General features: G+C 37.8%; 1 protein-coding gene across 1 annotated transcript; it reads right to left on the reverse strand.

The window, feature by feature from the left end:
* Positions 1 to 1,402: 1,402 nt before the first annotated feature.
* Positions 1,403 to 8,255, reverse strand: LOC113056083 (ORM1-like protein 3). The gene is made up of 4 exons (XM_026222571.1): positions 8,058 to 8,255; positions 7,633 to 7,847; positions 6,263 to 6,414; positions 1,403 to 2,835 (listed from the first exon to the last, which is right to left on the reverse strand). Exons 2-4 carry the CDS (start codon positions 7,804 to 7,806, stop codon positions 2,700 to 2,702), a joined length of 462 nt encoding a protein of 153 aa, XP_026078356.1. The 5' UTR covers positions 7,807 to 7,847; positions 8,058 to 8,255; the 3' UTR covers positions 1,403 to 2,699.
* Between the last annotated feature and the right edge of the window lie 8,397 nt (positions 8,256 to 16,652).

The raw sequence follows: 16,652 nt of genomic DNA on the forward strand, positions 1-16,652 counted from the left end.
AATATTAATTGCAAAATACAGTTTCTACCATTGTAATAAGTATGGTTGCAAATACCGATCATGTCAAAAATAAACAAGCATCTGTCACAAAATGTTGAAAAAACACAGAATATGATTTACAAAGCAAACTAAGATAAGAACATATCAAAGTCAACTGATCTGCTAGATAAGGCACTGCTCCACGTATGCAGGATTACTGGTTTCATAATTGTTCTGACAGTAACCTATTCTATTGAAGAGAGGGCAGCAATAAAACAAACCCCACACTGAGCATGACAGAGACACCAATAACAGCTACTAAAAATGACACTGAAATGCTGTATTAGACAATAAAGGCAAGCAATGTCATTTTCAAAGCAACCTTTAATGAATCTTGCTTGGTAAGTACTAGGGTTAGTCACAGACCATACATCATTCCAACATAAGATAATTATTAAAGGGGGGGGTGAAATGCTATTTCATGCATACTGAGTTTTTTACACTGTTAAAGAGTTGGATTCCCATGCTAAACATGGACAAAGTTTCAAAAATTAAGTTGTATGTTTGAAGGAGTATTTTTGTTCCAAAAATACTCCTTCCGGTTTGTCACAAGTTTCGGAAAGTTTTTTTCGAGTATGGCTCTGTGTGACGTTAGATGGAGTGGAATTTCCTTATATGGGTCCTAAGGACACTTCTGCCGGAAGAGCACGTGCTCCCGTATAGCGAGGCTGAGCAGCACAGACATTTCACTAATCAGAGCGATTCACTGATCAGAGCGAGAGCGTCGCGAAAAGTCACAAAAGAAGTGTGTTTTTGGTTGCCAGGGCAAAACAACCCTGCACAGATTACCAAAAAAAGCCAGCATTAAGGGACCAGTGGATAGAGTTTATTTTTACAGAGCATCAACAGAGTTGTGCAAGTGTTTTTGTTTGTTCCCTGCATTTCGAAGATGCTTGTTTTACAAACAAGGCCCAGTTTGACGACGGATTTGCGTATCGTTTATTTCTTAAGGATGATGCAATCCCAATGAAAAAGGGTCACGATCGTGTGTTGGAACCGCAGGCGGTGAGTAAAACTGCTTCAAATATCTCTGCCTCCTTGTTAGTGCCTCCCCTCCCATGCCGGAGACCCAGGTTCGAGCCCCGCTCGGAGCGAGTCGTTGCTGCTGCTGCTCTCGTTCAGTTTCAGCCTCGGGATCTGATTCTGGATCATAAATAAACGGCTGAATCTGACTGTAAGCCATGGTTTGTTTTGGATGATGGTTTTTTTCCCTCACGGTAATGTCACAGCTTCCAAACGCTCTCAACGCAAAAGCCTACTGGCACTCGTGATTCTTTAGCTCCGGCCACACGTCACGCCTCCAGCCGGTCATGTTTTTCCGGGAAAAATCGGTACAGACTATCTTTCTCTTATGAATATAATAAAACTAAAGACTTTTTGGAGTTATGAAGGATGCAGTACTACTCTATAGGTACTCAAGATTAACAGGATATTGAGTGAAAACGTGCATTTCACCCCCCCTTTAATGATTATAAATTAGGCTCAGTATAGTACTGTCAAATGCAAAATGCATATCACAGGGACTGTCATCAGTCCATACTGCTGTACAAAGGCAAAATGCAGTAGCTACATATTTGCTCAAAACTAAAATCTGTAGATGTACTGTGACAGACAGGTTTGCTTTACATCGCTAATTAAAAAAATAAAATAATAATAGTAATAATAAAAAATGTTGTTTCAGTTAATGCCTTTGTGAGACCGACATGGTAAAGGTGAACATTGTGATTGACCGTCCGTTAACAATGATAAACACTTACACATCTTATTCACATTTTGATGATGCTTCACAGAAATATTCTGTACCTTAGCAAACTGCATTACCATTGAATCTATCCTCACTCAGACCTGGACATGAAGTGCGGTAGCTGTACACAAGTGTCCACCGAGACAGTTTCAAGGACTAAAGGTCATGTGCACAGTTAGACTGCAGTTTCTCACTTGGGGGGGAAAAGTTCCAATCCAATATTCCCTTGTGCCTGTTCTCCCCATATGAAACCACTCTTACAGGTTTTTAATTCCCATGTGTGCAACTAACTTTTTTTGTTCTTCAATATTAGTGCATGTTATAAAATAGTGAAAGACCAGATATGGATGGAGCACTGCAACCAACACATGATTAAAACATTTTAACAGGTTGTGCATGTATAAGATGAAACTCGTTTTCTTTTAAATCTAAAAACATTTTCCAACAATGGAATTATAGCCAGTCTTTTGGCTAAAAATAGCCTTGTACACTTTCTTCAGTACTGTAAGTACCTTTTTCTCTTTTTAACACTCAAGTGCTGAACATTGGAACGTGCTGACTCAGGCCCCCAAAACAGATAGGAAGAGATGAACCAGCGTATTTTGACCCATCTGATTCACTGCATCAATGTAGCATTTCTGCCAAAGTGACTGAAATCTAACACAGTTCCAAATGACGTACATAACGCAGCATAGTATAAAGGTGGTCCCAACATATCCAGAGAGCCTCTTTTGCTGTATTCTGCTTGTGGTTCTACAAATGTGTTTGTATCTACTGAATATTATACAAAAAACATCAATAAAAGTGATACCATAGCAGATTGTTTAGCAACTTGGTCCACAAAGCAGCAGAGCATCCGATGAAGCCCTCAATTTCTCTATTTTTAATTCCTCTTGTGCTGAAGAGCAAAACCTCATTAGTACTTATTAATTCCAAAGAGACGGACCCCGTGGAACTGAGGCAGTTTGGGGACAAGCACAGTGAGCAGGGAAATTGTGTTGATGATGAAGTGGACCCTGTCATACTTTGTATAGAAACTGGTCAGGAAATACCTGTAGAGGGGAAGGACAAGATCAAGTCAGATGTCTGATAGCAACATGAGAGGCATAGATACAGAAGCTACAGAAGTTGCTCAAGCAAGCACAGCATAAGACTGCATCTAATGGAAACACAGGATGTGGTTTCTTCATGCTGCAACAGAATACTTTTCACACATACACTGCCGTTCAAAAGCTTGGGATCAGTAAGACTTGTAATGTATTTAATTCTTTAAAAAAACATTACAAGTCTGATTCTAAACTTTTGATCGGTAGTGGATATATAAAAAGATTAGTATAAACAATAGAAAATCAGATCAATATAAAAACAGATACAGTTACTTTCTTAATGAACATTTCTAGTATTGTGCATGCTATTCTAAAGAAAAAAAATGTTTATATGTAACATAATATTTAATATACAGTGCACAGCATAAAAAAAAAAAAAAGCGCAGGAGAAATAACATGCAAGTCTCTCAGAGCCAGCAACAGCTATGAAAACAGTGACACTTTATCTCACAGAGTATGACGCAGCCTGCAGAAGAGACATGCATGGCTGTTGTCACCACTAGAGTTACCTACTGTAGCCAAAGCAAAATAAACTCATTTAACCTATTTCAAGGCCAAAATGTACAAAATGGAGACTCCTGGGAATCCATTCTCTGGTCTAAAGAGACTCGGATCCAAAAGCATCCCAAATGTTCTGGTGTTGTTAGAGGAGAAGTACAGTGCAGAGTTTGTGAGCGGAGCGAGGAGTGGAGCGGCGTGATTTTGCCTGGAGCTAGGAGCAGATTTTTTGAAAGTTGGAGCCTTGAGGTTTTCATTCACTCGAGAACGCTCCGCTACCACTCCATCACGAGCACAAATAAGGCAAAATCACGCATTAAACAGAATTACTTAGCTTGACAGATATGTGGATCACATACAAAGATTAAAAGGGTGATGGACGAGTGCGTTTTAAGTTGTACAGTTTGTTAATCTCCGCTCGAAACTAATGTGCTGCTACATTGCTGCACACAGACAGAGCACACAAGCTCACACATAACATACAGACCGTAAGCATACATTCAGGAATGAAGAAAAACTGAAAAGTTACAGCATATTCTGTTTCTGAAGTAACTACCCTCAGCATCGCTATAGTAGAGAGAGACGTTGCACACAGTATGCTAAGCGAGATAAGCAGTCCTTTAACATGGACTTGGGCTAATTGTAGGTGTCCAATAAACCATATTAAAACTATTCTTCTATTATTATGCATTTATTTTTCGTTTAATATAACCGGTGAACCCGGAGCGGAGTGATTATTGATTGCTTGGAGCACGGAGGGGAAATTGTTGGCGCTCCACTCCACTCACATACTCTGGTAAATCGAAAATTGCTTGGTACTCACAGTGACTTTCAGTGGTAGTAAAGCTTTTATATAGGGATGAATAAATGCTGAAGGTTTAAGGTAGTTGTGCTTTATCAATGCTGGCATGAATTCACACACTACTGTGTGCTGTAACACAAAAACTTGAAACAGAAGATGCGATCCTCCCCTCATTCCCTGCATTATTGGGCCTTTTTTCAGCATGACAAATATATTGATTCTCCCAAGGTGAAAATCCTTCAGCGGACATGTATTTCACTCAATCTTAACACTCTTGAGCAGCTGTGGGGGATTCTGTAGAGACGAGGGGAGCAAAACCCTCCATTAAAGACCAGAGCATTTAAGGAGGTCGTCCAGGAGTTAAACAGGACAGATGTGAAAATCTGTCATGAACTTGTACACTCAGTGCCAAGAAGGGTCAGAGCAGTATACTTTAATTCTGGAAGACATACTAAGTACTAGAATATTATACATTTTCTCAATTAAATCTAGGGCGTATTTACTTTACGTAATTGTCTTATCTTACAGAAAATAATGGCATGCATTTTGTTGTTTTTATTAAGCATATGTTTAATATTTTTCAATTTTGCAATCTTTACATGAATTATATTAGTGATCATTAATAAAATACATCTTTTATATTTATTTAGAGGAGGTGTACTCATTTATGCTGTCCACTGTAATATAATATAATATAAAAACATTTATTGAAATTCTTTTTTACATCAATACAGGCTATTAGATACTATTATTACACAGCTCTATGGATAACAGGAAGTATTAAACATCCAGGTTTTGAGGCTGGCACATTGTTCATGTCTTTCATATTACACCACTGTGCACTCTTGTTTTATTCAAATGCAACAGTTATCATCCTGAACCACTGATATTAACTGTATCTACTGTAAAACGAAAACAGCAGACTTCACTATTAATAGTAGGCCTTGTTGTCAGAATTATTGTTTTGTACTGGATTTAAGATAATAAACATATTATATAAAACACTTTCTTTTCAAATAACATTTTATGTTGTCGTGTTTCTTTTTGCAATGAAAAGTAGTGTAATTAGTTATACAACTGTACGTAATGCCTTAAATGTCTGTCTTGTCTGAACTTCATCTAGGCTCAAAGCCTAGTTTCTTTGAGGAAGCTTTGCATTTAAAGAAAAAGCAATAAAATATAACTCAAAACAAGATTTCATCCATCATTTACATATTTGCCAAGTAGTGGTGTAATAAGCAGAATAATATAGATCCAGACGGTTGTTATGTCAAAATAAACCCCTTCAGGGTGATGCAAAAGTGCTTCGCTTCGTGTCAGGGTCTTGATCACCATGTGAGGGTTTATTTTGCAAAAACAATGGATGTGCATTATTGTTATTATTACTTTTTTATAGTATAAAAACACTTTTTATTCAAATTAAACTTGAACTGGCAACTAATTTAAATTGAAGTTGTAGTTTACTTAATAAATAGATTAAAGCTAAAGAGAAACAGAATAGAACTAGTTAGAAATATTAGTAAATACCATAATACTGTATTAATAATACCAAAACACTGCTAAATACATATATACATACATATATATATATATATATATATATATATATATATATATATATATATATATATATATATACACACACACACACACACACATATATATATATACACATATATATACACACATATATATATATATATATATATATATATATATATATATATATATATATATTTTTTTTTTTTTTTTTTTTTTTACAATATCTTGTCGCTTTGAAATAAAATCTCTCATTGAAACTGATAGATATATCCTCACAATATGAGAGAATACAACACAAGAGAGAAGAAAAGAGCAAATGACAGTCAGGACTAACTAACGGTTTCTAAATCCATCTCTCCTTGCCAGCGGACACCACAGGAAATCAGCATCACTGCCTCTTGCTCATGGTCATGCAGAGCAAGCTGTTAAAGCTTTCCCAGTGCGTGTGCAGAACACAACCAAAAGGGACAAATTAGCGTGACAGGCAGAATGAAGCTTCGAACAGCACAGAGCAAAGGCGAACACTCTTACAGTATAATAGGGGTGATGGTGAGAAACTTGCGAGAGGCGGTGAACTGGACCCCGTAGTCCATCTGTTCCCAGTGGGTCAGAAGCCGGGCCTTGCCTTGGTCCGGAGTCTCAAACGGTGTTCCTTTTACCGTATGTAGGAGGATATACATGCACTATGGCAGAAAGAGAGTCACAGAACATCATGACCTTTGGTACAATTCCTCAAAGCTCTCTCAGCAGATGTTGTGAAACTCTTAGGACAACAGCAAGAGCTGAAGCGTTTTGGCTGCAGGACGACTAAGAAAGGTGATACAGGATGGCTCGGTTAGTCCAACATTGGCTGAAATTACAGAACCCGGAGTCAGCAATTGAACGGGCCAAAATTCAGCAAGAAAAAATGTTGCCATTTCAGAGTTTCTGCAGCTGGGGACTGTCACAAAACAAATGATTATTTTAAGCCTTTGCATCTTAAAAATCTCTTAAGAAAGCTACTTTTACACTATGACACTAATGCAATGGTTGTCCGCAAAGGCAGACTGGAAGCCAAAATGTGTCGCAGACTTGTTATGGATTGTGACGTCAGGAAATAACAAAGCTACTAACTATAGGAGTGTTTTAAGGCCGGTTCAAATAATAAAGATTTCTATAACAATAACTCTATTTTACTGTTCACATCATTGCATGATAATTTCCTATTTATTAATTATTATGTTGCTTTCTGATTTGAATGTTCAAGCTTTTTATAGTCTGACTGGCTGTCAATGTGTTTACCATTCATTAGCAGGGAAAAAAAATGAAAGTGATTCCAAATATATTGTTCCTCTGTGTCATTAATCAATATATAGCTGTGGACTTCGCTATTCTAACCGAATTAAAAAGTTTATTAAAACTTTATGGTTATCCTGAACAGGCCGTTACGTGAGCAAATTAACTAACTTATAGGAGGACAAATGAATCCCATAACTATTGCTGGATGTACAAAGCAAAACTGTACAAATTCAAATGTCACTTAGATGCTTGTCTAATTAGATGAATCAAAACAGACTATATTAAATATAATATAAAAGTATATAAAATAGTAATAAAAAAAATGTATATAAAAATATAATAGGATCACTTCCAGTGAGGACAAACACAATTTGAGCACAATAATTGTTCTGTATAATGAGACACTGCATGAAATTTTCCTATTCAGTCAATATGCCACGTTAATCATTTTGCATATTTGGGGCCTATTAAGTTCATAATCATTTTTAATAAATTTCAGAGCTTGATGTGAAGGATAATTCGGGTACCAAACTATTTTGGTACGGTGTTGGACCACGTAACTTAGCAAAACAACCAGCACCACGGATAAACTTTCGAGCCTGGTGACATTTAGCAGCTCTTACCAAGTTGTGGATGAGGTTGGTGAGGGTCCAGACCACAGGCACGCTGACGAAGGGGATGCTGAGCAATATGACGTGTAGGAGGCCGATGCCAAGCACATAGGAGAGCCATATACCCCTGCTGTTCATCACTCGCGTGTTTGGATTGACCTCGCTGTGCGCCGTGCCCACGTTCATCCTCGCGCAGTGGAGGGACACTCACAACTACTGCGTACTTACTGTCAGACACAAGAGACACGTGGAAATGCATTTATGGGTTTAAAATTATACAACGTTCACTGACATTTAGACGCATAGACCTTAAAAAGGTCATAGGCAATATGCAGAGAGTGGAAAATCAACACCACTTCTGTAAAGGTTAATTTGTTGTTATTTAAAATGATAAGCGGGACGAAGCAAGGGTCACGCAGAAACTTCACAGTACTTACGAACAAATATTCCTCTGGCTTTAAGTGTTATTGAGATATGTTCCGTTCTGGAGCCATTTTGCAATGTAGCCTTGCCGTTTTTCGCAACTTGACTCGTCTGTTTATTTCATCATGTTTGCTTTGAAGCAGTTTGTTCCCGTGCGAGCAGATGGTGACAACACAGCAAGACCTCATCGTTTCACGTCATCATTTTTTTTTTTTTTTTTTTTTTTTTTTTTAGAACTCACCTTTAGAAGGATGGGAATGTATTCATCGAGGTAACCGCTGATTGGATGATATGAGTCACGAGGAGGATGTCGCCCAATCAACGTTCGATGCGTTGATAATTTGTTGAAAAGGTGCACGCCCCCTTAACGTCACAGAAACTGCTAGTGAGAGAGATAACCCGATTATGCAAAAATACCGAGATTTATGGGTATGGTAGTTTCTTCAAACTAATTTGTACCTGTACTGTAGCAGTCTCAAGTGTCTGTTTCTGTAATAAACTGAATTGTTACAGAATTTCACAATACTTGGTACTTTGCATTACGCTATTAAAGTTGCAATGCATTTAAGTTCGCCAAATGAAAATTCTGTCATCATTGACTCTCTTTTGTTCCAAAACTGCACAAGTCATTTACTTCTTTGGGTCACTAAATGAGAAGTTAGGCAGAATGTTAGGGACTGAGAGCTTCAGTCACCATATTATGAAAATTCACAATTCATAATATGGGGGGAAAACAATGCAATGACAGAGAAAGATGACAAATGATGTCAGTAGCACTCTCCCTGACTTCTGTTCTGTGTTCCAAAGAAGAAATAAAAACTAGCTGGTATGGATCACTGTGAGAATGAGTAACTGGTGACATGATTTTCATTCTGAAAATCATTAAACTGTTCCTTTAAGTATCATCATCTTGCATAACACAACTACTTATGATTAAAATGTGAAATTGATCAATACAGTGAAAATGAATGGAATTAAACTATAAACTGTCTTGTTTTACATTCAAAGTTAATAATATAAATTACTTTTTGTTATTTCTACTGTGCACTGAAGAAAAAATAATAATATCATGGTTATTAATTCTAACAATGTTTATTGAGTTATTTTCATTAAAACAAACAGATTTTTCTTCCCAACCTTTTGTTTGTTTGTTTTTAAATGAAGGTCACATATGAAGGTCACCTTGGAAATGCCTTTCAAGTAAAGCTAAGGAAGGCTCCTTATTTGAGAATATCATACTATGAAATCTATCAAATAAACATGAATATTTTGATCATCCAAAGGTTAAATCTAAAAGAGTGAAATTCATACAAACTTTAAAACAACACATTCAATATATGTTGAATTATGTTGAATGATTTATGTCATTTTATTATTTCTTTTTAAACTATGACTGTAATGTGTGGAGGAAAACAAAAACAAAATCATAATAAATATAGGCTAACTTAAAAACTTTATTTTCTATAATGTATACCTTTCAATTAAGCTCTAATTTTGTAAAAAAATAAAAAAAATAATAATAATAATAATAATAATAATGATGACGATGATTTATATTAAAATATGATATGATGATATGAATGCACTGTAAGTTGCTTTGGATAAAAGCTTCTGCTAAATGCATAAATTTAATTTTTCTATTTAATTTAATTTAAATAAGAAATACCATTTATGACCAGGCCAGTCCACTATGAAGATAATGTTATTCTGAACCTTTATCTATTGATGCTGCACACCTCAGCCACCTAAAACAAGATTAAATTCTTTCACAATGAAAAACAGAGGATGTTTCGCAGTCATGCATAACCTAAAAGCTACATAACTGACTCAAAATTGCTATATTTGAACAATTTGTAACAGGTATATTCATGATGTCAGCTCATCATTGCAGTAGTCCTGTAATATTGCACAGCTCATTGTTATATAGCCCTTCAATCCTACACTTTGCAGTATGTGAAGCTAATGCTCTAACAGATGCTATAAGGACACTAATAGGCTTCTAAAAGAAGTTGCTTAGTCTCTGGGCCAAAGATGTGTGAAATATAAGCTCAGCTACACAAACTCTGTCATTTTGCCCCGTAAGAACTGAAATGTGAGCCATGTGTCTGAATGACGTGGGAGCGTCTTCACTGATGATTAAACTGAAGCAAATGCACACAACATCAAAAGACTGTGGTCTTCTGTCTCATGCTCTTACAAGGTGGGGAAGCTACTACAGTACGTTTTAAAAGCTGTTAAATTATATCTTGGAGCTCAGAACATGCTACTCTGATATTCTTTAACAATGCAACCCTTAGGCTCGAAGATTTATGTTTCCCAACGTGATGTGATTCCATCAGCTGGATCTGAGCCTGTTGGAAGTAGGCTACATTTAAAGACAAGATTACGTGAAGACTATAGAATTTCAGTAGCATTGTGTCTTTCTGTCCCCGAGGGATAAATGCATGTGACGTTAATTAGCCTTTAAATGATGGCTTTATGCATAGTAAATCACTGGCTGCAGATGAGATCAAATTGCCATTTTGTCAAGAGAGGCCAAACTGTGGGTATTTTCATTAAATTACTATTTAGCTTTTTTTTTAATATACTTATACTTTTAACAGATGTTTCCTTGAGGTTTTTGACAACAGTCTATGAAAATCATAAAGTATACAGAAGTTATTTCATTTTAAGAGCTTCCATAATTACTACTCTTCGTCTTGTAGAAGACAACAGCTCCGGGAATTTATACAAGATTATACAAGATGAAAGTTTCGCTGACTGTTCATGTTCTTACACATGTACGCATATTTGCCCCAGAGGTTTTTAACTAGAATTTAGAACATTCCCTAGCAGCATGCCTCAAATATTTCCAGCCAATCCCAGCCTATGTCTGTTTTTTTTTTTTTTTACATGTAGCATGCTGATTCCTCTTTTCCTAAATAAATGTAACAATATATGGAGGTTTAAGGAGCACAGCAGTCTATAAGATGGTCTACAGTGTCTATACACAGAAAGGAATTTCTGAGATAAATGTGTGACGGAACTGTGAGTAACCAGAAGATGTCAGTATAAATACACTCTTGATGTTTTTGTCTTACTGGAAAGATACATAATACTCACAATATTTTATAAGCTAACTGAGTCATATTTAATTTCTGTTACTATAATACTTTACTACGTTCTCCATCCTTACTATATTATAGAGCTTTAATGTTTACTGCTTTCTACTTAAACCTAATAATAGACAGTATATGCCTTGTGTGTTTGCTTTATGTTGTAAGCAAATAAATGCATACAAATATAACTTATATATATTGTATCATATATTGATGAATTAGCATAAAAACTGGTTTGAGAAAAGTTTGTAAAAAGAGCAGTTTGTACAGTAGTTAATGACTGTCACCACGGACTTAAACAGCTTGTCACCAGGACAGTTCCTTCAAAAGGACATCTTCATACCTTATCCATCCCTAAATAGTAGTTATCTAAGGCAGTGATATGCACCTTTTGAAGTAGACAAGGAACAAAGTTGTCCCTTAAAGGGAAATGCCCTAAGTAACAAGCTTGTAGGGTGTCATACTCTGTTCCTGGAGGGCCACTGTCCTGCAGAGTTTAGCTCTAACCCTAATTAAACACACCTGAGGAAGTTAATCAAGGTTTAAGGGATTACTAGAAACTTGCAGGCAGGGCTTTTGGAGCTGGATGGAGCTACACTCTGCAGGACAGTGGTCTTCCAGGAGCACAGTTTAACAAACGTACCCTAAAATAAAATGTTGGCACATTTTTCTGGCAGTAAAAGAATCAAATAAACCCCAGATTAAAAAGGATCTCACCACAATTTGTCGATACTCAGATCACATCTTAAATGGACAACAAATGAAAATGCTGTAATAATTTATTCACCCTTACGTTGCTCAAAATCCATATTCTCTGTAGAATTCAAGAGGAGATGCACTTTTCCATATAATAAAAGAAATTGGCCAAGTGCGGTTAAGTTCCAAAAAACAAACAAACAAAAAACATAACATAACTGTCCATAACAGCAGTCCATACAAACCATGCACTAAATGAAATGTCTTCTAAAAACACGTGATAGCTCTGTGTGAGAAACCAACTGAAATCTGCCATTGTTGATGAAAACCTGGCATTACATGAGACCTATCTTAATATATACTGTATAAAATCAATTTGAGAGCTGCCATATGAATAATAACATAGATTTCAGATTTTTCTGCCATCTATTATATGGCTTCAGAAGACTTGTAATATATGGATTACTTTTATGCTTTGGTTGGATGTGACACAAATCATATGGTTTTATTGTGCTGGTGTGTGAGGGTGAGTAAATTAAAGAAACCTCAATTTTAGGTGAATTATCCCTTAAATACCCAGAAGAGAGCATTTGGGCATCTTAAAGGATAGTTTACCTAAAAATTACAATTAATTATTCACCCTCATGTCATTCCAAAACCATAAGAATGTTTTTTTTCATCTTTAAAAAATGAATTAAGATATTTCCGAACCCTGAGTTGAGGTCATTCCATCAAAACACTGACGCTTCAAAAAGTTCATAAAGACAGAAAAATAATCCATATCAATCAAGCAGTTTAATCCAAGTCTCTGTTAAACACAATCGCTTTATTCTGTATGATGAAAAGATTTAATTTGAAATAAACAATGTCAGTGTGCATACGTATAGCACATTAAATATTGTACACATGGAAGCTGAAGCACACTAGCTTGATGCACAAGAACAAACCCTTTCAGTGTTTTCATTTTTGGGCGAACTAACCCTTTGAGAAACCGTGGTAAGGAACTTTTCAGTCTGAGGTACATAGACATTGCCAAATCTCGAATTTAACACACACAAGTGACATTATTTCCACTGCCCTTTCTTAAAATAAAATCCATTCATTCACAACCGTAATATCATCATCTGGGGCCTGGGGTTTGGACTGTCGCACTCTGAAAATAAACACGCTCTACGCTTCTCACGTTTGATTTGACATTCACGTAAGAATGCATGCCAGACGACACACCCAGAAATATGCAATATGCCCTGGTAATTTATTAATTTTTCGAGCTTCATTAACCCTGAGTTAAGAATCATTTCAAACCTGAGAAAAGAGGAAGAGAGGGCTTGTGACCCAAGCCGGTCTAATGATAGCCACACTGGAAAAAGCTAAAGTACTGACACTCCATTATTGTCCTATAGAGGAAGCTGAGGATTAGAACACCAAAGAATTCCAATAAAAGAAGTGTCTGTTGTGGGGCCGAGGGTCCTGGGGGGCTGCGGAGCTTTAGGCATTGTCCTGTAGGGTGATTGAGAGCGAGAGGAGGGGAGTGGAGAAGCATTGTGCAGGGATGGAGACTTTCTAAAGGTGGTTATTAGGATAGAAATGGCGTGGGGGTGGCTGTTGACTCTTCATCTTGTGTGAACAAAGTATCTGGCATATAACTCTCTCTCTCTCTCTCTCTCTCTCTCTCTCTCTCTCTTATTGCTTATTGTCCGGCTTAAGTGTGGTTTAATTAAGCGAGCTCTGTGTCCTGAGAGAAGAGAGGTGCTTTAAAGTGCTCAAGTCCTGCAGAGATGCCGGGGATGATGCTATTGAAGGGGAAAATGTTTGCTGCTCTAATGAAAAAGGTTTGTTTGGGGGGGATGAACGGGGAGGGGTGGAGGAGTGTCTGGGCTTTGTCCCCAGCTTACAAAGTAGGGACAAAAGCAGTGATATTATACAAATGCACCCATTTCCAGGACATGATGCAGAGACGGGGGCCCGGGGACGGGTCGGACTGCTCCATCTCAGCCCTGTTGGCACCTTACAAAATGATTTTTTCCCCCCACCACAAAGATAGGCATTCTAGTTAAATCCCGAGAGCAGGGGCTTCTGGGTACCGCAAATTTGGGGCTCGCGGACTTAAGCGGATTTTCTCTGCAACTGTAAGAACAAGCTAATTCCTCAGACCTCCTTTATCTCTAACATGGTAATAACAAACAATGAAATACTGAGGAGAAAGGGGCAAAGGAAGAGGAGGGAGGAGAGATGCAGACACAAAAGAAGGAGAGATGGAGGGAATGAAAGAGAGGAGAGAGGTGTGCGAGGAGAGGGTGGGCTTGGGCGTGTTAAGAAACTTTCTCGCTCTAGTGTTATGTGTGAACTCGCTCTGCTAATCCAGGTTTTATTGCTCGCCTGTGTCCGGCCACACTGTCCGGATTGAGTGTGTGTGTGAGGGACAGTGGGGGTCTACACATTTGAGGGAAGCCTGAGAAAGAGCCGGACCTGGTTGCGGCCGTTTTCGGGTCGCCTTAGAAACCCGCACCACAGGGGGCCTCTGTGTATGTCTCTGCATTGCCTGCGCATGCTGCTAGCAAACACGTACGGATTAAAGCTAACGCTAAAGGTGCTATCTCAATAGCGAATCTTCAATGAAAGTTTGCAGGCAAAACAAGTACATTATCTGTTGTCAGTAGTCTAGCAATGTATGAAGAAGTCACTTTCAAATCAAGCATCTTTATTTTTGTTAACGCGGCAAAACTGTGTGATCAGCTTGAACCGGTTGCGAATTCTAAGTGGGGAAGTCTTTTGCCCTCACGTGAAATTCCCAATCGTAAATGGATTCCTAGTGAAATGTATAGATTACACCAACTAATTTTGCAGAACAGTGTTAAAAGTGACCAAATCTTATGTATTAATTCACCAGTTGGCTTGTGTTGTTTGCGATAGCTTAAATTATCTTCGGTTCACTCTCTGGAAGCCAAAAGGGTGTCTTTCCCAGATTGTAGGGGCTACTTTGTGGGTGTGTGGGGTGATGTATTAGCCTAGCCCTAATAAAAAGCAGGAGTGTCCACAAACATGACTTAATGAGGGAGGATGAGAGACTCCTGACCCAGAAGTCAAAGCTCCGGGTGAGTCTCTTTATTCCCATTGATCTGCTTGCGCACTTCATTTCCATGCTCTAGGGCCCACTTCAGTAAATTCATTAAGTGCGATTGATACGAGAATCAAAACTTCCTCCTAAGCACAGTGGCTCTGCTAGAAGGGAATGGTCATGTTTGTGCTGTAGCTATGTCAAGCATCTCTGGCTTTTGTCCTGGCTTTACACCGTTGCGGTGCACGCTGGGGTTCGAGTCCTTGAGATTCTAATCGTCAGCTCATTTCCAGCCGGTCTGTTGTGTCAAGGCCTTACAGCCTTGACCTGGGAAATGTGGTTTCACTGTTGTTCAGATGCCGACCGCAGACCATTCCTCGCCTCCACTCATAAATTATGCTCCGATCAGGTTTTCCCAGCCAATCCTGGCGAGCAGATCCACGTCTGTCACTCTTCAAGAATGCAGAATCAAACTGCTGATCTAGGCACAATGCAGCTGATGGAAAGCAGATCTTTATTTTCAATGTCAGGAACACAGCACATGCTACACATCGATGTAACCTGCAGTCTAACTAACAGGTTCATATCAAATCAGCCCAGGGATGTAGCGTCCTGTTAGAAACACTGAAATGCAGTTTATGATAAACCTTTAAGATGTCAGAATGACCTCTCATCCTTCGAAGTGCAGTTGCAGCACATCTCTGACTCTTCTGATGTCGGAGAATAAACGGGGGAAAGAACAGGGCAATGGAAATATGACCTCCAAAACATGGTCAGTGTCTCTCTTCAGCTCCTGCGGTGGCTGCACACAGACCATGTCCCTGCCGTGAGTTAGACAGATAGATGCACTAGCAGATTGGAGGAGAGAGGTTATCTGACCACAGGCAAGCAAGAGAATACTGGACAATAACACAAATGAAACATTCCTGGAAAAGAGGTGGGCACTTATGTTAAAACTCTTTTTTTATATATATGAACTGGAATGCGAAGTGAATTGGCCACATACCTACAGGAAACTGAATTGGAATTTGAATCGGAATGACAGGAAAAGGAATTTGCTGAATTGCAATTCAAAGGAATTCAACAAAGGAAATGAAGTGTTCTTCCACCAAAACTGAATGTATTAAATATGATGAAACATATTAATAACTCCACATTTCTATGTGACATTTTATCTATCTATCTATCTATCTATCTATCTATCTATCTATCTATCTATCTATCTATCTATCCATCTATCGTCATCTCTGTAAGTCCAACAGACCTTCAAACTTTAAAGCTTTTAAAACTTTTTTTTTCTTCTTCAAAACTTCCAAAGAACCTATTTTCAAGTCAGCATTCATTATTTTATTTATTTGGTCTATTATTTTCTAGTTCACAATTACAGTCATGTCTAATTCAATGAATTTGTTTAATAGTTTCTGCTTTGTCACATTTGCGTTGTAATTATTCGATAATCATTTTTTGTTGTTGTCGTCTGATCGAATAGATCATTTATTATATTAATGCATTTCTAGGTTGTTCTGAATGTAAAAGCACACATATATTTGATATTTTCAGTATTTCTACCTGAAACCATGGTCAGTCTGAGACAGAGGCTATATTAGAATGCATTGTCATCTTTTAGTGCTGTGTCTCTTTCTCAGCTCCGTCTGCCCTCATCCTATCTGAATGACAATAGTGTTTATGTAAGATGTGCTGCCTTTGGGCCACAGGGGCAGAGAACACTGCATGCCTAGCCCTGCCACCCCACCTTT

This window comes from Carassius auratus, chromosome 37 (assembly GCF_003368295.1).
Source record: "Carassius auratus strain Wakin chromosome 37, ASM336829v1, whole genome shotgun sequence".
NCBI classification, from domain to species: domain Eukaryota; kingdom Metazoa; phylum Chordata; class Actinopteri; order Cypriniformes; family Cyprinidae; genus Carassius; species Carassius auratus.

Bases quoted from the DNA above. Each gene is read 5' to 3' on its own strand.
- LOC113056083 (XM_026222571.1), bottom strand. From the start codon at position 7,806: ATGAACGTGGGCACGGCGCACAGCGAGGTCAATCCAAACACGCGAGTG. The intron at 6,415-7,632 runs GTAAGAGCTGCT...TTTCTGCCATAG, and splicing joins CCAACCTCATCCACAACTTG to TGCATGTATATCCTCCTACA. The intron at 2,836-6,262 runs GTAAGAGTGTTC...TCCCCTCTACAG, and splicing joins ACCATCACCCCTATTATACT to GTATTTCCTGACCAGTTTCT.